Below are 24851 nucleotides of genomic sequence, written 5' to 3' on the forward strand. Positions count from 1 at the left end.
AGAGTGGTAGTGGTAGTGGTAGTAGTGCAGCGCAGCAGTACTATTAGTAGTAGTGTACGTACTTTGGTGTAAACTCAATTTTCTACTAAGAAGAGAGATGTCCCCGAGGCATCAAATGAATTCTATGCTAATAGCTTGTCCTTCTTTTCCCTTTTAAAGCACAATTATTGTGTTACAATACTAGCCTGCCCCGTCTCGCGAAAATGCATAAACCTGATCAGCAATTAAATAAATTCGAAAGAAAGTATGATAAAGTGGAACATGAAGAAGGGAACGATGAGAGACAGAGAGAGAGAGAGAGAGAGAGGGGGGGGGAGTGAAAATTAGCACCTAAAGCTTCAGTTGAAAATAATTCATTAAAACATGAGTTTGGATAGTGCAAGGAAAATTAAAGAGGGTAGATTCGACAATAAAAAGCTCGGTGCATATAATTAAAAGCAATAAAGGGAAAATGTAGAGAAGGGAAGGGGGAAAGGGGGGAAAGAGGTGGTTGAAGAAGGTAGTTTGCATTAAAGGACAATGAGTGGGGGGTGGTGGAGCATAAAGAGGAAATAAAATAGTTAAAGGGCTAGGAGGAGAGGAAGGCTCGGTGTGTATACACATTGAAGGTGGAATAGGTAACGAATGAAGAGAAGGCAGGCAGAGAGTATAGAGGGATAACGAGGAGGGATAGGGTATAAAGAGCGGGCTTTAAGTGGATAAAGGATACATAAAAGTAGTGGGAAAGTAGGTAGAGATAAAAGATAAATCTTGATTACCTCCTGAGAATGGCCAGTCGGTGCTCCTGAGCTTTGATGTAACCCGATAGAGTGTCAATTAGAACAGCCTCAGTTTCTAGAAGCTCTTCCATATCGGCCAAAGCTGTGTATAGCTCGGAGGATGCCGGTGCCAGTAGGAGGATCAGCAAGATTCCAGTGGCGAGGAGTCTGGGCAGAGGGGCCGCTGCTGCTGCTGCTGCTGGTAGCGCCCGTCCTCCGACATCGACGGGCTTCATCCTGCAGGAATTCTGCAAGCAGAAAATAAATTTCCATAGAGTAGCCGAAGGCGCGCGGGTTACACAAGCATATTATAATAGTGGGGTAGAAAATAAGCGAGCAACACTGGAACGTGTGCACAGTATTATATATATACATATATAGAGATGGAGGTAGAGGAAAGGAGCTTGGCAAAATCATCAGTTAACCAAGTGGAATATTCCGCGTTAGCCCGCCTTGGGGGCTTTTCTTTAGCATTTCGCTCCTCGCGGTTTGGTTTCCCGCGGCAGACTTTTCTTACGCCGTCGCTGCTTCCTTTTCTCCTCGTGTACAATACTTTTAGCAAGCTGCGCCACGAGGAGTTGGTCGAGGAGGAGGCAAAGGCGGCTGCCTGCTGCCGGAGGTGAAAAAGCATCATTCATTACGACCGACCGTTTCTTACTTGCTTTCGCGAGAAATTTCAACCCGCTCTTTGCTACCTTCCCCCATTGTTCCAGTTCTCCCTTTATCAGCCAACGTCCAGAGGAGAGACCCGCCCGCTGCTTTCCCGCCCCTCGAGGAACGTTCAAATGTGAAAAAAATAAGCCTCTCTTAATAGACCGCGCGGTCGCCACAGAAAAACTCTAGTAGTTCCCTCTTGCTAGTATATATATATATATATATATATATATATATATACACAGTTTAATCCGTCCACGCGTGTCTCGCTTCTCTACGAGGAAAATTTTCGCTGCTCTGTATATGGCAATAAATTCCACCCCCCCCCCCCCTTTCCTCCTCCTCTACCCTTGTGTGTCTCCGTGATTCGAGCTTCACCAACGCGAGGAAATCCTTCGAAATCCTTTTATCTTTGTTCCTGATAAATTCCTTGGCAATCGAGTAACAGAAAAATGTACGGTCCCAGGCAGACGGGATAATTAGGCTAGATTAGTCACGATTAACTCGAGTTATTTCAATTAGCCTAATCGATTTGCCTTATCGTTTCGTTATCAGTCGGCACGAGCGTGCAAGTGCGCGCGGCTGATTATTTTAATCAAGATTAATCCGAAACAGTAATCGAGCATTTTCAAAGCTTCCCGTTGTGTTGCGATCGAACGATCGATCGCATTTCGTGCAGTTGCGAAGCTTAATGGGCTTTAACAAATTGCTCCTGCGCGCGTGTGTGTGTGCAGGAGTGAAGGGCGTGTTTTTGCACGCGTTGTATAGGTATTAATAGCCTGGATTGATAGAAGAAACTCGGCTTCGACTATGAGAACCGGGCCTCGCGTACTACTTGCCAAGTAGCGAGCGAGCGAGCGAGCGAGTAACCGACACGCACAAGTGGCAAGCTCGTAATCTTGACCCGACTGCTTCCGGTTTACGAGCGGTTACGATGATAAAAGTTCCTGTGCCGTTCGCGAAACGCGCTGCTGCTGGGTAAACGCGCGCACGAGAGACCGCCCGCCTCCACTGGAAAAAGAGAGAAAGAAAAAGAAGCGGGCAAAAGTAGGGACGAAGAATTATTACTGTTACGCCTGCAGCGAATGGGACTTTGGGGGGGGGGGGGGGGAGAGGGGGACGTTTGCGAACGTTATTATACCGAGTATAAGCACGCTTTCGTACTTTCGTCCTTCGAGGAAGACTCGGACTGCGGAATTTAGCCGGTAAACCTACTATTTATCAACTTTTATATGCACGTTACGATACGTTCGAATATCGTTTAGCATGCTCCTTCGGACGAGCGCGATCAAATTCCGCGAAATGTTTGTAAATAGTTGCGCGTCTCGAATGAGAAAGAAACTGTGTACGGTGCTGCGGCAAGGTTTTAAAGTTGTAAGAGGGGCATAATAGAATGGTAACGGGGTGGCTATTATGGGGGGGGGGGGGGGGGGGAGGGAGATTGGTGGGTGGTAACTTGGAGAGCTCGCTAGAGCAGAGAAACATATAACTGTATAGAGAGAACGTTTGTGCTTGTGCGGTGTTTACCTATAGCGCGTGCCCCACTGTTTATGTTTTTGAATGTCATTTGCCACTCCTATTCCACGCTCGTTCTCAAATTCCTCATAGGAGTGTTTTGTAAACAATTGTGATTTCGATGAGAAAGAATTTATATAGGGTGCTGCAGCAAGGTTTTAAAGTTGTAAAAGAGGTATAATAGAACGGTCATGGGTTGGGCTATTATCGGAGGGTTCGTAGTAGGAAACGTGGACAGTCTCGGTCGAGCGGAGAAACGCATAAATGTGGAGGAGAACGTTTGTGCTTGCGGTAACGTTTCAAGTGTTACCCTAATATTTGTCAACTGCACTATACCTTGCGAACCTTGAAATATTATTTAAAAACATTTATTCTGTACAAGTATATAAAATTCTCAGAAATGCTTACAAACAATAGCGTTTTGGATGACGAAGGAACTGTCTCGTAGTTATACGTTTGAAAGCTGTAAGAGGGCCATAATATAATGATAAAGTGTCCATTATCAATGATGGAGGTGCAGGTAAGTTGGACAGTTTAGGTCGAGCAAAAAAACACATAAATGTGCAGTAATAAGAGAACGTCTAATAGTCTTTGCGTATACAGAGGTATACACACGTATCCTATCATTTAAACGGAGCATAATAAACGATAACAATGTCGAATATCATTGGACATAGCTGCTGAACGTTCGATGAAAATCCCACCATTGTTCGCGAATAATTACTGTTTAAATGAGAAAGAAAGTATAGTGTTAGAGGCAGATTTGAAAGTTGTAAGGGAGACATAATAGAACGATAACGGGGTGGCTATTATGAAGGAGGTAGGTGGTGGTGCCGATGGTGGTAGCTTGGACAGTCTCGGTCGAGCAGAGAGACGCATAAATGCAGTAGAGGTTTGTGCTTGCGGTATACACGCTGTAGCCACGGTGCACATAGCACGCTCGACAGTCATGGACCGGAAAAAGCTGCGGAAGCGGTCGGTGCTCGATGAATAATACATTTTCACTTCAGCGATACATTATGTCGAGATGCCTGCAATGTTCTCCGTGGTTAGTACACAGTGATCTCTCAGCCAGCACGCGATACATATACACAGCGATTCCAGCGACAATCATCGAGCCTTTCGAGCGTTTACGGGATTCACCGCGGCAAAAAGGACCGATCGACGCAAAACCCGCGTAAAGCTCTGAAAAAGAAGAGCGGAGAAGAAGCCACGAGGGGCTGGGAAAAAAGGCGAGGGAGAGCCCAGCCAACCGCAGGGAGCCTAGCCGCACTGTGCGCGTACCTTCTCTCCCCGACACCTTCCTGAAAAAAACTAGCAAGCCTGAAAAAATGTAAAACAGGCCTGGGGCAAAAAACACAATGTAAAGCCGGATGAAGATAAAAGCTCGGAGAAATTTTCGAGGCCCTTTTTCGCCTTTCGAGGGTTCTAAATATATTCCTGGATGGAGAGAGGCGGGGAGAGGGATATGACGAAAATTGATGTTTCTCGTCCTCTGGCTCTCCGGAATACGTTGGGAAAGAGCGCGCATATTGCGCCGTGCGCGGGAGCTAGGGACTCGAAGGGATTTCTCGAGGTAAGCGGGTGGGAGGGGGGGAGAAAAGTGATGTTTCTATCGCTAAAGGCGCGTCGGTGTTTCGACTTTAACAGGAACGATTGGATATTCGAGACGCGGATTACTCGAGAGTTTGGTATACAACAACTCGTGTAGTGCAGGAGATTGGGGGAAAAGAGTCGAGGCGTTTCTATAGTTTGTCTGTACGTGGTGAAGAGCTTATGGAGGGGGCTATACCGTTCGTGTGCACGGTGTATGTAAAGGGATAGAGTATCGGTATTACTTCCGCAAGCAAGGAAGCAGGCGGCGTTATCGATCCGGTAGTTACTAGGATGCCGCGAAATTGCAACGGCTAAAGCTGCCGAGAGGTAAGGCAAGACGAGACGAGACAAGGTAAAGCCAGACTCGTATCCCCACCCACCCACCCCCCCACTTCCTATACAGCTCGATCTAGCCGAAACTGCCGCTGCTGTTTCTTCGCTATTTCATCCATGTTCCAGGTTGCCGGACTCGGACCGAATGGCCCGAGCAACGTACGAGACTCGCTATTTATTCCTCACCACCGTCTCTCGGCGTCTCTCTCCCCCCCCCCCCCCCCCCCTCCTAACCATTCAACGCCGCCAACCCCCATCGCTATTAACAATTGTGCGCTGGTTCCAATTTCATCGCGCGCGCCCCGACGCACACTGCAGATATATTTCTCACAAGTTTACTCACGCGTCACGCGAGTCGAGCTTCGATTCTCGACCTCGTGGGTATATACTTGTGTTTATGCAAACACGTGTGTTTTCACTCTGTTCGTGTCTAATTACGTAGACGTATCGTCATAATTACAGAGGATTTTTATTACGAGCAAATTGTATCGTTTTATCAAACCTACGGGGTTTTCAGATATTTCGTTACCGCGAATCATAAGCTTCCATCTCCAATCCGTAATTACATGCCAATCTCGTGTATTTTTCTTGTCTTAACTATAATATTTAAATTATGCTAATATTTCTCTTCGTAATTAAACTAAGATATGAATATTATATTGATATAAATAACGTTGCAAACCCGTAGATTTCTCTGAAATTTAATCACTGCGAATCAAACTTTGATTCTCGCTGCACAATTATTACACGAAAACGCGTGTATTTATTAATTTCTTATTAAACGTGCAATTATATAGACGTTTACGTGAAAATGAACAAGGTATGTATATAGAATAAATAACATCACCACCTATATAGATTTCTCCGAAATTTAATCAGCACGAATAAAACTTTAATTTTCACTCGACGCAATTATTACAGAAAAATGCGCGTATTTATTATTTCTTATTAAACATGCAATTATATGTAGATATCAAAGTCATAATTAATTACGATGCGTAAGAAAATTTGCATCCCCTAAGGGGTTGAAGGGACGGGAGTGGGTGCATCTCACCGGAGACAAGAGGACGTCTCGTTACCGAGGAAAAGGCCGAACTAGATTCCACGCTAATGTTTAATCGTATTATACGAGCTACCGGATCGCACAGCGAAAAGGCAAAATTGTCTCGATTGTTTAGTCAGAAAGATCCACACAATGCTGCCGAGGGCTTCTGTATATACTGACGGATAACAATATGGAGATCGAGGCACGGTAAGTTGCAGAAGAGCAGCGGTCTGTTGGCTATGATGGTCTGTAGGAAGCGAAGCGGAATCCAATTAAGTCTGCGAGAGAGGAGAGAGAGAGAGGCAGAAGAGGGGGAGGGGAGGGGGGGGGGAGGAGTAACCTTTCGTTAACGCGATTAAGCCTCGAATCTAATTAGTCGCTGGATCGGATGATATCGGATGAAATCGGTCCTCTTTGTATCCCTCCTGCAACACGGTATATAAGTATAGCGCAAGTATATGTTATTAATCGTGCGGCTACAGCGCAGAAACTGTATAGTCGCATGACACAAGTTAAAAGGAGTGGCAGGGGTCAGGAAGCAAGCTTTCGTTAACGCGGTTAAGCCTCGAATCTAATTAGTCGCTGGATCGGATGATATCGGTCCTCTATATGTATCCTGCATTACACGGTATATAAGTAGAACGCAAGTATAATTAATCGGCCGACTGTACGGTATAACTATATATATATATATATATATAACTGCATGATACAAGTTAACGAGAGAGCGACGTTGGACCGGATGGTATCGGATAAAATCGGTCCTCTTTGTCTTCTGTTTTGGAAATGTAAATAAACGCAAGTGTTATTAATCGGCGATTATGTATAGGTATATAATGTGTGACAACTATAAAGCTGCATGATATGAGATGACGATAAAAGGAAGGGTCGTTGTTGGGTCAGATTATATTGGATAAAATCGGTCCTCTTTGTATATTCTGTTTTACGATATATATATAAGTTAACACATCAATATAATTAATCGGATAATTATATATAATATAACAACTATGAAGCTGCATGATACGAGTTATCAACGCAAGGAAAGGTCATTGTTGGGTCAGATTGTATCGGATAAAATTGATCTTATTTGTATCCTGCTTTATGATAGGTAAATAAACTGCAAGTATACTATTAATCGAGCGACTATACTATGTAATAACTATATGTATAAAATTGCATGACATAACACTTAACAAGAAAGAGAATAGTTATTGCTAAATCGGACCAACTCGTTCGTGTCGGTATCCTGCACCACGTCAAAAGTATATGGAACAATACCAGCTAAAATAATTTGATTCAAATAACTGTTCGTATATGAAAAGTTTCCAATTACATATGTACTCTGTATTAACGAATTACTCACCGAATAAAAACGAAAATATTTCATTCTGATACAATTTAATCCATTTTATGAAGTTGCATTAATACCTAGTAAATATTTCATCAACGCTTTTCCGAATAAAGATTTATCCGAATTAAATATTGTTACCCAGTGTGTACTATATATGTCAAATATTCTATCACATAATGCAGTAACTATATATACTATACAGTCATGCTGAATAATAAGTCGATATATGAAATTGAAAGTTTTGAAAGTTGGGAGAGGGGGTGATGTAAGGGGAGGGGGTAACCTTTCATTAACACAATTATGCCTCGAATTTAATTAGTCTCTGGATCGGATCAAATCGGTTCTCTTTGTAGATCGTACACCGCACTATAAGTACAACGCAACTATTATTAATTGTGAAGCCACAGAGCGCAGCAACAGCAACTAGCCGTACCACATAGAAATTGTACTACACGCGCGGTTGCTGCTGCTTCCTATATACCTATATATATCTGTATAGGTTTATCGATTCTCACCACGAAATCTCTTCGGGCTAGTTATAGCTCTCCTTCGATCTTCTCACTCGAAGCAGTTCTTACTACTTCCCCCATCCCTAATTAACTTTGCCAAGTTGGATCATCCTGATGCTGCTGTTTGCCTTGCTGCAGCCTGCTCAATGCTCAGCTGTTTATTCTCTGCAGCAAAGTGGTTTTTAGCTGTAAAATATATCGAAATCTTGCTCCATGCTCAACGTCCTTACTCCACTAATTGGAGTCTTGTCACTTCTAACTAACCCCCCCCCCCCCACCCTCCCTCTCCCAACCCCTCCTCCTCCTACTCCACCCACCTCTTCTCTTTCCCTTTGCATACGCGTCAAATAAAATTCTCTCTCGCTTTGTTCCTTCTCTCCCGTAACTCCATTTCGCGAATCACCGATTTGTTACGTGAGACGTTGTATATATATATATATATATATATATATATATATATATATATATATATATATATACACTCGTTTTTCTCAACGGCGCGCCCTTTTTAAGACGGATAAGTCGATTACGTAGATTGAACGTCGCGAAATCAAAGGGAATGGCGCAACGGGAGGAAAAAGCCCAAGTGGAAGATGTTTCGTCCGGCGAAGTATGAAAGTAGCGATGAAAGAGTGTCGATGGGAAAGGAAAGAGGGGGGGGGGGAGGCGGGAGGAATATGAACGCAGAACATTCGTCATTTCCGGTAAGAAGAAAATTTCGAAAGAGCGACGGAAGTCACCTAGCCGTATCGACTATTGACGCTGGAAACTGTAATATCGATTCTCCGGAAGACAAAAGGCATCCCGTGGGAGAAGCAGCGAAAAACACGCGCATTGCCGGGGTTGAGGATGCCTCCAGTTCTTGCATGATGCAGAGAATTTGCTTTTTCGACGTTGACGCGCTGCGTCGTACGTGCAAGAAAAATCCAATTGAAAATGCTAAGAATCCAGTTTCGGAGCAACAATGTTAATTATTATATGTATATATATATATATATGTACACATAGCAGTTTGGGGCCCGAGAGAAGATTTGTTTTTCGTGGATTTTTTGTGGTAATAGTGAGAATGTGTGTATACGCGTTGTACAGTTCTCAAGGGAGCGATTTTACCGTTGTATTTGGCAAGATGTTTGACTCGATACAAACACTGCACAGCTTCTCTTCTTTGGTCGAAATCTTTTATGAAAGGAATTTGATTTTTCATTGTGGACACGAGGTATGCGTAAGAAATCTTCAATTGAAAATGCTAAGAATCCAGTTTCGAAGCAACAATGTATAGTCAAAACTTTATATGACCTACCGATTTGACAATATTACTCTTTTATTATATACATATAGCTTTATTGAATCATTCGACCCAATTTTAATTTGATAGTTTATTCTATTTTAAAATAAAACCAAAGATACTTACAGGGTGTCAAAGTCCTTGAGATGTTTGACTTTGGCGGCAGCAAACACATGAAAACACAACAGAAACACAGCACATGCGTTTGCCATTGACAATTTTTACTAATATCTCAATCGCTACACGAATTTTTACGAAGATAGAAGCTTTTCGATTCACCACACACTACACTTCCATATTACATTCTTTTATATAAAAGATTGTTTGATGAATTACGAGGAGAGGTGCGAAGCCGCACAGCACGCGCGCCGCGCACCAACGACATTCGCGAGTCTTCGAGCTGATTGCACACTGTATTCGAAGCGGCTACGTGAGATTAGAGGTGGACAGGAATGCGAATTCAGTTGAGATCGTTGAGGAGGGACGATCAAGTTGCACTCGCGGGGGTGGCGGAGGAGCGAATCAAGTACGGGGGCACTTCCGGTCGCGCAAATTTCGACAAAATGTAAAGAAAGATGGCGTCGGAGCGGGGAGAGGGTAGAAGCTGCTCGCACAAATCCAAAAACTGAACTGATACTAGTTTTCGGATTTGTGCGAGCAGCTTCTACCCTCTCCCCGCTCCGACGCCATCTTTCTTTACATTTTGTCGAAATTTGCGCGACCGGAAGTGCCCCCGTACTGGATTCGCTCCTCCGCCACCCCCGCGAGTGCAACTTGATCGTCCCTCCTCAACGATCTCAACTGAATTCGCATTCCTGTCCACCTCTAATCTCATGCACGTAGCCGCTTCGAATACAGTGTGCAATCAGCTCGAAGACTCGCGAATGTCGTCGGTGCGCGGCGCGCGTGCTGTACGGCTTCGCACCTCTCCTCGTAATTCATCAAACAATCTTTTATATAAAAGAATGTAATATGGAGGTGTAGTGTGCGGTGAATCGAAAAGCTTCTATCTTTGTAAGAATTCGTCTAATAAGTGAAATACCAGTAAATTAAATACCAGTAGAAAAGGCGCGCGCGCGGGCGCGCACGCACGCATGTGTTGTGTTGTGCCTCTGCAGCGATCAAAGTCAAGTCCCGTGGACTTTCATATCCTATAAGTTTAATTGATTTTATTTTAAAACTGAATCAACTATATCATATTAACCCATTTCCACCCAAAACGGCACAAATTTTATCTGCTTTTTAATTATTGAAAGTGATAGAAAAGAAACGGATCTATTTGTCGCATATATTCTTACGCTTTTCGAGTGTACTCTCTCAGAACTTCCATATTTTTCTTATCTATCTCAATGTATTTTTACAATATGACCGTTTAAATTTTGAAAAACATATAAATAATTCCATATTATTTCTTAATCAGCTGTAATTTTAGTTTGAAAACTGCGATTTTTATTGTACTGAATTTTGGAAATACGCAAGCGGCATATCAATATTTACTTTAAAGTCCGCAAGAACAAATAGAAAAATTTAATATGGCGTATCCAATATGGCGACGAGTTTGTAAATAAATGGTAATTTTTCTGATATTTTCAATTATGTCAAGGTAGATACTGGCAAATACTCAAAAATCGGTATTCCTAGTGCTGAAAAGTATTACTTTTATTTTGAAAAAATAAGGCTTGGAGTTAAGTCAAACATATTTGTTTTTAAATTTTAACTACTTTTTGTCGGTTTTTGTATATTTTATCATAGAAAATGATTCTTATTCAAATTTTACATATATTTGGATATGCTAATTACTAATCTAAACACAAAATGTAAAAATTAAAAGCGGTGGATCCAACATGGTGGAGTGCGATTTCAAATGTGCAAAACCTGCAAAAAACAGTTAAAATTAAAAAAGAAAATTTTTTTAGCTCCATGCCTTTAAATTGAAAATGACACTTTCCAATAATAGGATGAGTAATATTTGTCAGTATCTATTTTCAAGTAATAGAAAATATCGGAGAAAAGCGAAAAATTTCTATATATATTTCCGTATAAATTTGTCTCAATATTAGGTATGGCATGTTGAATTTTTCTGTATCTATAATTAGCCTTGTGGACTATAAGCCCTAATTTGTATGCCACCCAATCCTAAGTTTCAGTACAATACAACTCCATATTCCAAACTAAAATTAGAGATGATTGAAAAATAATATTGAAATTGTCACGATTTTTAAGATTTAAACATTGATATGGAAAAAATACGTTGAGATAGATAAAAAAAGTGGAATATCTTGAAAGAGCTCATCCCAAAACTGTAAATACATATGCGACAAAAATATCCATCTATGTTTTTTGTAATTATTATTATAGGGTCGTAGGGTGTGAAAATTTGTTTTTGGTGGATTTTTAGTGTTAATAGCAACGATGAGCATATACAAAGTTGCACAGTTCCCGAAGGAACGATTTTAGAGTAGTGTTTGGCGAGGTGTTTCACTCGATACAAACACGGTCTCATATTTTCTCGCCGAGATCATGCATGAAAAGAATTTAGTTTTCCCACTTTGACTCACGGTATATAGAATAAAGCTCCAAATTGAAAATAGTAAAAATTCAGTTTTGGAGCAACAACGTTAAAATTATGGCAAAAGCGTATGTTCGGTTGGTGAAGTTGGAAAGATTGTTTTTGGTGAATTTTTAGTGGTACCATTAACGATAAGTATATATACGCGCGCGGTTGTCCAGATCCCGAGGGAGACGATGTATTTGCGGGACGTCTAGTCCAAAGAGTGTCTTTCTCTCCTCGAGACTTTGCATGAGGAAAATTCGGTTTTTGTAAATTGACGCTCTGTACACGAAGAAATACTATACTTTCAATGATAAACACTATAATAGTAGAAGTAGCAAGGTTAACACTAAAGCTACCATTTGCGTTCAAACTGACTTTTCTAAATGTAAACACACGTGTATAAAAAATTCTCAGTACGTTTAGCGTTAATTATCACACAATAGCATTTGTTTGAAAAGTTTGTTTTTGGCGAATTTTTAGCGATACCATGAACGATAAGTATATATGTATATACACGATTGTTCGGTTCCCGAGGAAGACGACGATGTATTTACGGGACGTGTAGTTCAAAGAGTGTCTTTCTCTCATGGGGACTTTGCATTATAAGAGTTTGGTTTTCAAAGATTGACGCTTTGGGGTACGGGTAATGAGAAATACTTTCAATGGAAAACAGTATATATACATAATAAGAATCCAGTTTGGGAGTAAGAAGATTAATTATATGTAAGGGATGCAGGTGGTCCGCTGGTTTGGAAAGTTTGCATTTGATAGATTTATAGTGGTAGTAGTGACAACAAGTATATGCACAAGGTCGTCCAGTTCCCGAGGGAAAGGATGTATTTGGCGGGACGTCTAGCTCGATAGAAAAGATATTATACTCTCCCGTCTTCCCTATCTTTCGTCGCGACTCTTGCGCGACGAGAGCTTAGTTTGTCCACATTGACTCGAGGTACGCGTAAAAAATGATTAGAATTGAAAATGCTAAAAATCCAATTTCGGAGTAACAAGGTAGAGCGTTGCGGTGGGTGTGCAGGTGGTCGGTAAGGTTAGGAAGTTTGTTTTCGTAGGATTTTTAGTAGCAGCAGTGGCAATAAGTATATACACGGTCGTCCAGTTCCCGAGGGAGCGATTTTAGAGCAGTCGTAGAACGATGCATTTGGCGGGACGTCTGGCTCGATACAAAAGCTACGCTCTTGTCTTTCTCTCGTCGCGAGACTCTCTGCTGCGATACCGCGTCTACTTCCTTTTTGCTTACTTCCTTCCTTCCTTCCCCCCCCCCCCCTCTTCCCCACTCTACGGAAACTCATTTTCCGCGCCGCCGAAGCTGCGAGCCCCCTTCTGCGATTCACCCTCCTTTTCTCTTCTCTTCTCCACCAGACTTTACCTGTCCATCCCCGACCTACATCCAACCAAGTAGAGCTTATTTATTACCGAAAATTCACATTCCACGATTTATCGTTCTAATTTCGAGTTCCAATTGCAGTGCCAAGTTATACATATATACTGTGCGTATATATATAGAATCCAATATTTCCAAAGAGGATTCGCCCTGAGATTTGTATAATCGTGGAATCATATATACATTAAAAAGAGCAGAGGTTTCTAAAACAGTATATTTATGTAATATATACACACATGTATGTATATATAGAATGAGAAGAGTCTCTGAATATTCTTTTATCATATCGAAAAAGATAGGATTTTCGATGGGATAATTTATGAGAGTTTGAAAGTCTGAAAGATGAAACGAATGGGATTGCCATTAGGCGGTGGTCGGGGTAAAAGGCGTTTCGGCTTATTCTATTTTATAGCAAGATCATGGTAGGAATTGTAATTCAACGAGCATCGCTATCTAGATTTGTCGGAATTCTTTTGGCTTTTTATTTTTTAGCGAGGGATCTCGAGGGCGAGATATGCTCCACGTGGGACTGTTAGCTAAATCGAATCCTATCGGATTATTCTTTGGTGCGCTGCTGGCTGACTCTGGGTATAAGAGGAGCTAGGCAAGGCAAGGTAAGGCGAAGGAAGTTTGGTTGGCTGGTCCCGCCACTTCCGATTACGAGTCAGTCGTGAATCGAGTCCTATCGCGATTTCCGAATCTCTCTCTCTCTCTCACAGAGACACACACATAGACAAAAGTGTACACGTGCATCGGACTTGTAACCTATGGTTGGCGCGTGCCAGGCCTTTCCAACACGTGTCAGGCAGATAACGGGAAATGAACATTTACGAGCAAAATTGTTTTATCTACCTCTCGAAAATCTCTGCTGCTTCTGTGTATACATACATACATATATATATGAAAAGCAAGAAAAGCTGAAAAAGCTGGCCGAGCGGGCTGTGCTGCGCGCCGCTACTCGCCACTTGGCAATTCCGCTAACTGAAAACGTGCCAAGCACCGATGCTTTTTGTCGCCTCGATAACGAAAATCTACTCGAGAGGTCAAAGGTGCTATTCTTCGAGAGAAGCGGCCGCAGATGCAGCGAGGGAACAAACAGAGTCGCAGCTTGGCAGCGGAAACCGGAAGAGATAAAAATTGTAGTATAGGATGGGGAAGGGGAGGGGGGAAGGCTTAAATAAATGAAATTGAGATAGAGTCGAGCGCCAATCGATAGCATCTGGCGTTTTCCTTACGGTTAATCTGCCAGCATCTCGTTGCAAATACGATCATTATAAGACGGATGATCGGAAGCGATTCCACCTGTTTTATAACCGCCCGTGCTTTCAATTTCATTAACCGACCTATTATGCGTTTGCTTCGACTCGACGACGAAAATAGTTGGTTCGAAGGGGGGATAGGAGGAGGGGGTGGGGGTGGGGTGATAGGAGGATTCGAGTTTCGAGAAGGAGAGTGATAAAAGAGGCGGGGATGGGTTATCCAGTCACGTAGGCCGCTTTGCGACGATGACTGAGAAGTCTGTGTCCCCCCCCCCCCCCTCTCTCCCTCCCTTCTCCACCCCGCAGAGCGACTGTAGCGCTCGAGACACCGAATTATCACCAACTTTCCAACGTCCGTGGAATACCAATGAAGGAGAGGGGGGAGGGGGACAACGCTGACGCTGCGACTCTCTCTTTTTTATCGATCTCCACGAAAGGATGCGCGAGATTTTTCAAAAGCTATATATATATACAAGTGTATATATGTATATATATATATAGGGCTTCCGCGCAGCATTGTTGTCCCGCGCGGCGTACGAAACTTTGCCGTTTTGCCGTTTAATCGAGCTCCCAGGTAGAAATGGAAATAAAGGGAATGCGCGGTTGCGCCAGCGGAGAGCTGATCGGTTATGAAAATCTATTTCCCTCGTGGGAAATTCGGCCGAAGCCGGAAAACCAGCACGTTTCGTTGGCTTCTATGACAAGTTTCTGGATAAGATTTACGAAGCTCCAGGAACTCGTGTAACTCTTCTCGAAAGATCCACGTATACTATAATATTGTGTTCTTATATACATATATATATATATGTATGTATACCAGTCGTACAGTCTTTGCATGGGACACGCGAGACCCACGTGCTACCGCGAAAGTCGTCGAGAGTCTTGTTTTCGAATCACGTCGAAGGACTCGTCGAAACAATATTAGATATACGTAGAGCCAAGCGTACACACACACATATATATATGTGTGTGTAATCGATCCACGTGGAATTTACAAACTCTGTGGGATTTTCAAATTTCAAAGTTCATTGATCTCTTATTTTCTACCGCAACATCAACAGAATAGCTGTATACATGTATATATATATATAGTTGCGATATTTAGTTTCCGAGGGTATAGTGTTCTCCGTCCAATTATACGCCAAGCTCTAATTTGCGTTTTAGTGGGGAAGAGTGAGGAGGAAGAGGGTGGGGGATAGGAAAATCAACCATAAATTCGTTCGACGAAAAATATATAATATCGGTGCGAGAGGTCCGTAGGCGTGTAAACGTGCTGGTGCGTTAAATACTCTTCTGTGACTATCTCTGTAGATATATATATATATATATATATATATATATATATATAATACATTATGAGATAAAGTTTATTGATCGTCTGGAGGGCTTTGCAGGTATATTCGGCGGCAATTGGACTAGGTGTCTCAGGTGTACGGTTAAGCAGAGGTCAGCGGAGCGAGAGGGTGACGAAGGCCACATGGAGCCACGAGCAGGACCGCAGAGACTGTGCGACGAGTGTGCCGACATCAGTTGTTAAGGGGTGGTACCAACGCGCCGAGGGAGACACGCCGCGCCGGCCTCTACACACATATATTCCTCCCTCCCACGCGCTGCAGGGCTTTTCAATGGGCTCCTTTGAAATATGGGACCTGCTGGACAAAGCGTCCCAACTCCCAAGGCACCTATCCACAACCACCCGATAACCCTCGCCAAGCCTTGAATATAATCCTGCAAAATGCCTCCAGTTTTCTACTTTCTAGTTCAAGGAGAGTCGTGCTTCGCAAACACTGCATACCGATAAACGCGTTAGCCTATTCTTCCACGCCTCCTGTTCTGATTCCCATGAGATAATCGTGGCTGTATATGGGTGAAATGGTTGTAATACATGATCCAGTGGAAATTGATAATTCTTATATAGCAAGGATTGAATATATATAGCAATATGCTGTTTTTTAGTTCAAGTCAAATTATACTAGGAAAGAATGCTTAGTGATAAACGATAAGAGAGTTCTTTGGAAGGTCTCTGATTCGGTTCTTGACGAGCTAACGGTGAGTGTATATATGGGTTGAAAGATTGTGATTCCTAATTTATATAGTTACAAATGATAACTCTTAGCGAGGCTTGAATATAATCTGACAAAATATCTGTAGTTTTTTAGTTTATGTGCTAAATTATTCTCGAAAAAATGCTTAATGATAAACGATAAGAACATTCTTAAGAAGTTCATCAATTTCGAGGCATTGATGGTGGACGTACGGGTCAAAGGTTGGTTTATTCCTAATTCAGTGACAACTGATAACTCTCTGCGAGTCTTTTGAATGTAATCTAGCAAAACTTTTGCAATTTTTCAGTCGAAGCTGAGCCGTTCTCGACAAAGACTGCATTGCGATAAACGGTAGAAGACTTCTTACTCGAGACTTCCGGTTCCGATAGATTTCCGCCGAGCATAAGGGTCAAACGGTTGTAATTCCAAATCCTGCAGATACCGATAACTCGCTTGGTACAAAGCTTGAATATAATCTAAGAAAATATCTGCAGCTTTCTATTATAACGCGAAACTGCACTCGACAAAGACGTTGCGCAGCGATAAAAGGTAAGAAAATTCTTCTTCGGGAGTTTCGCTTCCGTTGGGCATGCACGCTAAAGCTTTGTAATTTCCAATCTGGTAGCACCCGATAACCCTCCGTGCTTGAATTAATTCAGCTAAATGCCTGCAGTTTTCTAGTCTTTGGTATATATATATATAGTACGAGGCAAGCCACGCTAGAAAATGTCTGCACATTGCATCAGCGATAAAGAGTATATAAGAAAATTCTTCTTCCGGAGTTCCTCTTCCGACGCGCTTCCGCTGGGCATACACGCTAAAGCGTCCCAACTCCCAAGGGACGTACCCAGTAGCACCCGATGAAACTCTCCGCGTTTAAAAGCGCCGATAGAACAAATTATTCCATTCGAACATAGTTTTGAATAATCATAATAATATATATGGATTTTTAATATTAACGAATGTTAATCCGACATCAATATTAATATGATTTAACAGATGACAATTCACTTGGTTCGAATCATTTCTATTCTCGGTGTGCAACGTAGCAAAGAGCCTGCAGTTTTCTAGTGTAAAGCAAGCCACGCTCGACAAAGACCGCACAGCGATAAATACTAAGAAAATTCCTCTACGCGAGTTCCGTTTCCGATTCCATCGCCCTTCCGCTGGGCGCGCAAGCACGCCAAAACGTTCTAATCCTCGCCAGTAGCACCTGATAACCCTCCGCGTTTGAATTAATCCAGTAATAAAATGGCTGCAATTTTATTTTTTCTAATGTAGAGCAAACCTTGCTCGGCAAAAACCGCACGGCGATAAATACTTTGAAAATTCCTCTGCGCGAGTTCTGTTTCCGGTTCCAACGCGTTTCCACGGAGAATATATATATGTATATATATATATATATATACGATAAAACCTTCTAAATCCTAATTCAGTATATAGCAGCTGATAACTATTAGCATTCGAATTAATCCATCGATAAATTGACTGCAATTTTATTTGGTCAAATATAGAGCAAATCTTACTAGGAAACACCGTAGAACGATAAATACCAAGAAAATTCCTCTGCTCGACTTCCGTTTCCGGTTCCAATGCGTTTCCGTTTAGCGAACACGCCAAAACGTTCTAAATCCTAAGCCATAGCCACGATAGCACACAATGTTCAGGGGATATCCCCGGCACGTCCACTGGACGTGTGAATATCCTCGGAAAGTTGCAAGGATGTCCTGGGGATATTCGTGCAATTAGGGTAGCGCTCCAAAAGCAAAACAACATTTAAATTGATTCATCGATAAACTGCAAAATCGTCTATTTTCTATATGTGGGGCGCTCGACAAAGAGCGCAGAGCGGTATAAACACTAAGAAAATTGCTCTTGCGGAGTTCCGCTTCCGATGTGCTTCCGGTGGGCAATGCAGGTTCTACAAGGGTTTTCGCGGAGGAAGGATATGCTCCGATCGATTCCGGTCTGCATCGCAGCAGCCAGCAGGATAGATGGTGCGGTACGATAAAGAACAGGGATTTCCTCGACCCTGCGGAGCGGGGCCCGCGCGTTTTACTCCGATGACTACTGTTCGGGTTATGCGGGTGTGGACCACACCCCCTCCCTATTCCTCTTCATCGGCCCGCCCGTCCGCCTGCCCACGGTTCACCTCGCTTGGATCATCTGGATTACGGATTCTGCACGTTCGATTTAACCCCCAAAGACCCGATTCATCTTACCAACCTCCCTCACCCTCCCCTACCCCTATTCCTGTTAAGACGATGATTGTCCCAGCACTCGAATCAATCCTCACCGCATAAACACTTTTGGACAAAATCGGATCAAGTTTTATATACCCGATTTTCTCTATATATATACACACACACACACACACATATAAATTATTACGCAGTATATATAAAATGGAGTTTTAATTTGAATGCGCGAATAATCGAGTCAAGGGGGAACGACAGTCCAACCGTAAAGGGTAAAAAGTGCGAAATTAATAAGAAGCGTGGTAAACGTAAATGACGAGCGCAAATTAGAAAGATGCTTTTTGCACGGTGCGATAACTCTGAAAAATTTCAGTTATTTTAAGTAGACGCGTAGAATAAAAAGCATGTCCGGAGAATTTCCAGCGTGTTTAGTTTTCCATATAGAATAACGTTGGTTGGGATCTCCAGTAGCTCTCCTCCCCGGTATTAATGAAAAATTCACTCGACGTTCTTACGCGCGATTCTTTTGTTATTATATATACATTATACATATAGTAGCTGTATAACAGCTGTCTGTTTCCGATATAGCGAGCGAGCGAGTAGGGGATGGAGAGGGGGGGGGGGGGGGAAGCAGGAGAAAAAACGCCGTCTCTGTAGTTTTGAAAGAAGACAAAAAGAGAGTTTGAGGAAATAGAATGAATTTTGGGAGAAATTTATAGGATGCGGTGCAAGGACGCTTATGGCTGGCTAACGCGTGCCACTTGACAAGCGAGAGAGCGTTGCTTGGGTGGTGTTGGTGTCGGAGCCTTTAGGGAGGGGTTAGACCGAGAGATTGCCGGAGCGGAAGCTCCTTTTGCGACATACATCTACTTTGCGCGACATCGCATTGCATCCGACATTCCTTGAATAAAATCCCCTACTGCTGCGATGAAGGAATACTATAAATTCTCCTTGGCCAAGTAGGGGAAACTAACGGTGTATAACAACGCCTGAGTCTTCCTCCTTCTCTTAAGAACGTCATGCTTTTCATCAACGTCTTTTCTTCTCCGGCAAATTTATATTAAAATATATATATATATATATATATATATTGTATTTTCCCCTGTACTTTGTGCAAAGATAACTATTGGATGTAAAGTTATATATATATAGTAATAGTATACATATCTATATACGTATATACAAGAATTAGGACACGCGAAGGAAGCTATAACGCCGTATAAAAACGCTGAGAGTCTTCCTCGAGTTCTTGAAAACGCCATGCTTTTCGTCTCTCAACATCGTTTCTTCTCCTGCAAAATTCCACTAAACCATACACTATATAGACCATTTTTCTATATCCTGTCGAAATATAGCTATCGAGTGTAGAACTATATATATATCGTGTGGCAGTACAGCTAAAAGAATTAGAACGTACAAGGGGTGTAGGAGGAAAGGTGGGGGAGAAAGAGCAGTAAGAACGACATTTGGTGGGAAAAAGTACTCGAAAGTCTCGTGGCGAAATCTGGCGTAGAGCTTGGCCGGAAATTGCATCGTTTTGAGTTATGGGCTCGGTTCAGAAGGGTAGCTTGCGCGCGGGGGGTTCCCCGCCACTTGAAAACTCCGCAGGAGCAGAGAAAAATAAAAACTATTCGGTAAATAAAGAACCTCTGCCGCGCGCGGCGTCGTCTATCGAGTACTGGCGCACCATGCACCAAGCTCTTCTACTACACCGACCCGACCCTCCCCGCCGCCAAATCCTTGAATGAGTAAAAATTGCGCAAATAAATAAACGCTCCTGCTGAAATATCGAATCCCAACGAGAACCACGTCGATTAACTGCACTTACCGTGCTCGTTTCGCTGATAAATAAACGTGAATCGAGTGCAGCTTTGTAAGACATTTTTCTACCCGTAAGAAAATTGACGATTAATCATTATAATCGAAAGATTTACGGGGGACCAATGGATAAACGAGTTTTGTCGTTTCTTATGTTGCTCGGTCTCTCAGAAGCTCGAGAAACGTGCATCGAGAGACAAGGGAGAAAATTGATTTGGGGAATTTCTTCTGGCAGAACCTCCATGAAAGCGTGCTGGAAAGAGCTGAATGGGTCTCTCGCGTAAAGTGATTAGACCAAGAAGATGTGCGACAAGAAACTTGTAAGTTTTTGCCACGTGTTCAATATACACAACTGTGTATATGTGTATTTCATCGAGATCTTCGAACTTTTTTCGAGCAATACACCGTAATAGTAAACGCATTCAAGGAAATTCGTAGAAGGTCAATCGCACTCGAGACACTGTAGCGAAGAACCATTGAATTCATAAATAGAGCGAGTAAGCGCGTTGGAAAGAATTGAACGAATTTTCTGCAGCGTAAATTGATCCGAAGAAAAATACGTGGAAGAAAAAACTTGTAGGATTTTGCCACGCGTGTTCAATGTACACAATTGTGCATTTATATTTCATCGAGATCTTCCAAGTTACTTGGAGCAATACACGATAATGGTAAACATTGAACGACATTCTTTGGAAATTCGTGGAAAGTCAATTAGACGCGAGATACTGTGGCGAAGAATCATTGAATTCATAATAGAGTGAAAATAGCGTGCTGGAAAGAAGAACTGTACGGATCTCTTCCGCGTAAACTGAAATGGAGGAAAAAGACGTGGAAGAAAAAGTCACTCGTGAGTTTTCGTCACGCACCCGATGGAAATACGATAATGGTAAACATTCATTTCCATTCTTCGGAATTTCGTGGAGAGTCAACAGGACGCGACAGACTGCGTAGCGAAAACCAGTCGAATTCATAGAGCGAAGAAAGCGCGCGAGCGCGCTGAAAAGAGTCGGATGGCTCTATCGCGCAAAGTGTTTGTAGCACGAGGAAAACGCAAAACATGTAAATTTTCGCCACGTGTCCAACGGACGACTAAACGTGTATCTCATCGAGAGATCCGAAAAGTTTCATCGACAACACGACGTAATAGTAAACATCCCTCTGACTCTTTGAAATTTATTGGAAAAGCAAACTGGACTCGAGATACGACCGTCGAATTATCCACAGACAGAGTGAAAAAACGTGCTGAAACAGCCGAATGAGTCTCGCGCTTGCTAGTTAAAGCAAGAGAGTAGACGAAGGAAAAAACTTCGAAGTTTTCGCCACGTGTCCAGCAGACAACTATAAACGTGTATTTCATCGAGAGATCCGAAAAGTTTCATCCACAACACGACGATAGTAAACATTCCCTTGTATTCTTCAAAAATTACTGGAAAGCCAACTAAATTCGAGATACGACTGTCGAATTCATAAACAGCTAGTAAAAAAAAAAGTGTTGAAACGGCCGAACGAGTCTTGCTTACTGGTTAAACGAAGGAAAAAACTTGCGTGTTTTCGTCACGTGTCCGACGGGTAAGCAAACGCGCATTTCATCGTGATCTGAAAAGTTTGTTCGACGACACGCGCCAACGTAAACAAACCTCGAGATTCTTTGGAAATTAGTGACTGTCGACTGGACGCGATAGACTGTAGCGAACAACCGTCGAATTCATGGAAGGAGCCAAGATTCCATTCTACTGGTAACTGTATACACGCTGGAGCGTGCTATCGAGGAGAAACTTGGCAACATTGTTGGGCCTACGTTCCACCACCAAAGTTCGCTCAACGCTAGTATAATTTCTATTAAAGACTGCAACTATTTTCGTCGTCTGCAGGCTCTCCCGGACGGAACGAAGTTGGGGATATGGTGACGAAGGAAACGCACAACTATGAATGATTGGGAAGTCTGGTAGTAGGTGTAGCTATTACCGTAGTGTTGGTGGAGCAGGTTGAGAGTCGTCGTCGTCGTCGTCGTCGTCGTCGTCGTCGTCGTGACTCGAAGCATGAATAATGCATGGCTGGCTGTTTCCGCGATGGCTTGGTCCCTGCACGCAGTAAAATAGTGGCCCATCGAACGAGAAAGCTTGTCGCGTGCATCTGCCCGGGCTCTCGCGTATGTGTGTCCCGTATTAATAAATATAAACGTGTGTTGGGGGGGGGAAGGATGACAAAAAAGTGAGTGTTTATTACACGAGCGCGGAGACAATGCGCGTTATCGCGTCGCAGAGTCGAACAAAAGGCGAGCGTGCACGGGGCTGGAAAGTGTCGGTGAAACGGCGCGCATTCTCGCTCAGTGCTGCCATTACCCGACCACTCTTCAGGGCGAAACTGTGCTGGCGTCTCTCTCTCTCTCTCTCGCGAGCCAAATATACAGGCAAATGTGGCCTGGCGCTGACGCAACTACCTAAGATTCCGCGAGCTCGCTTTTGATGGAGGGGAGGGGGGAAAAATTCAACCCTAGCGCGCTCTCGCGAGAATCCAGACTCGCAGTGTTTATAAACACAGCAGGGTGTGCAGAGTCACTGCAGGAAAGCCAGCTTATTGCCAAACACAATCTAATTAATGTTAACTAACTCGGATGTATATACATGACACTTTTCAAGCACCCTACCTATATGTATAGAGCCTACGTAGAAATTGCCAAAGTTGGCGGTAATCATGAAATGTGCCAGTTGCACGAATCGAATTTACTTAATTTCTGGCGCGCAGAGCTGAATAAAAAGCCGCCTATTCATTAGGATTTCTATGAAGAGCAGTGGTACTCGCGACGACGGGGCTACAATTTTCACGCAGTCCTATAACAATGAGTGGCAAAGTTTTGCCTGTCTAATGATAAACGACGACGATTTGCATCTCAAGGGGAGTAGTCAAAAAAAAGGGGGTATATATATACCTTTATATAGATATAGTAAACTACTGGAGAGAACGTACGTTTCGGTAACGAATTGCGAGAATTACGAAGATTTCCCGACGCCAAGCTCGATTACGAGGTTAATCGTTCGCGAGGGACTCGAATAAAGCGTTTCTCGCCGACCGCAGAGAAATTCTTTGAAAGAGCCAGCGTGAAAACACGAATCTTCTCGCAATCTGTCCCCATTGCGGTAGCCAAACTCTCGCTTATTGGGAGAGTTACGCGCACACTGTCAAAATAACTCTGCTAAATAGGTATAGAAAATTATGCAACTAATGTTAATATTATTTCACGCTACAAACGCCAACTAACGGTGTGTTTGGTGTAGCTCCAGTGGTGCTTCCACTGTTGCCTCTGTGGAAGAATCTCGGCTAGTTTCAAAATATCTTCCAGTCGCGACACAATATACTAAATTATTAATTAATTTCAAAGCACTCGTTTTGCAAAATTTCAAATTATCCATTTTGCTAAAAACAACGTGTTAATTAATGTCTCTTGTACATAGCAACATTTTTTACTTTTGTTTATACTTTTGTAACGGAGCTTACCCTCGTACTCTATTTTTATACCTCTGCAGTACACAGTGTTTATAAAGAAGAAGAAGAGTACCTTTGTCATTAATCTGTAAATACAGAGTGTCGTTCGAGCAAATTTATAATATACAGTTGTAATTACATAAATTGTTATTAATGTGTTTGTACACACATATTACATTTTTTTATCTTCATTTTCTTTTAGCAATACCACACTCATTTATTTTTATGCTTTTAAAATAGGTAGAGTCCATAAAGAAGTGAAAGAAATGTAACTTGTCACCGTCTATCGATACGGAATCAAGTTCGAGTATCGTAATAACCAAAGAATATTAATTTATATAATTTAAAGTGCATCAGAGTATCATATTAGACCCCATCCTCGTTAAGTCAATAAATATCAATGGAAGCCTCGTGCATCGAGTAATGAGTATTTTTTACAGAAATCTCACCATACACTTTTTGCACAAAATTAAATCAAACAACGCAACTCTTTCATATTAATATATACCTTAACGTTAATTTTCACTCAGATTGCAACTTTGAAGCTAATAATTACTTTTCGACATTAACAATGAATTAATGGGGAAAATGATAAATTCTGACGGATTCTTATCTACTCGTTAGTGAAATGGCGGAAGTGAGATGGTGCGAGAAATCGCGCCCTGACAAAGCAGTAGCCAAAGACAAGGATGAAAAACGTTGCACTGCCAAGCTCAAGTCTCAATACATATTCAATACGTTAGTGCACCTAAGCGTGTACTACCGATTCTCTCTAGAAGTATACAAGGTGTCCGATTAACTTATGCGAGACCGATAAGTTTATATATGTATATATATATATATATATATATATATATATATACCATAGAGCGAAGGGTTCAAAGAATAAAATGCTGGTAACGTTTCATTTCTCCAAAGTTCTTGACAAAAAACTTAATTCAATGATTAAAAATTCCTCATACTTTGAAACACATTGTATTAGAGCAAATGGTGCACGAGCAATATCGATAAATAAAAAATTCACAGGATCAGCCAATTGGAAGCCT

General features: G+C 42.3%; 1 protein-coding gene across 1 annotated transcript in view; it reads right to left on the reverse strand.

The window, feature by feature from the left end:
• LOC136773921 (prolyl 4-hydroxylase subunit alpha-2-like) overlaps nucleotides 1-24851 on the reverse strand; it is a 51409-nt gene that overhangs the window by 15200 nt on the left and 11358 nt on the right. Inside the window, exon 2 of the mRNA XM_066727894.1 lies at nucleotides 759-1006. Coding sequence (XP_066583991.1) covers nucleotides 759-994 — 236 coding nt within the window. The 5' untranslated portion in view covers nucleotides 995-1006. The remainder of the gene's footprint in view (nucleotides 1-758; nucleotides 1007-24851) is intronic.

Source organism: Prorops nasuta, unplaced genomic scaffold (genome assembly GCF_024137725.1).
Source record: "Prorops nasuta isolate Cenicafe-Biocafe unplaced genomic scaffold, Cenicafe_Pnas_1.2 PNAS00005, whole genome shotgun sequence".
NCBI classification, from domain to species: domain Eukaryota; kingdom Metazoa; phylum Arthropoda; class Insecta; order Hymenoptera; family Bethylidae; genus Prorops; species Prorops nasuta.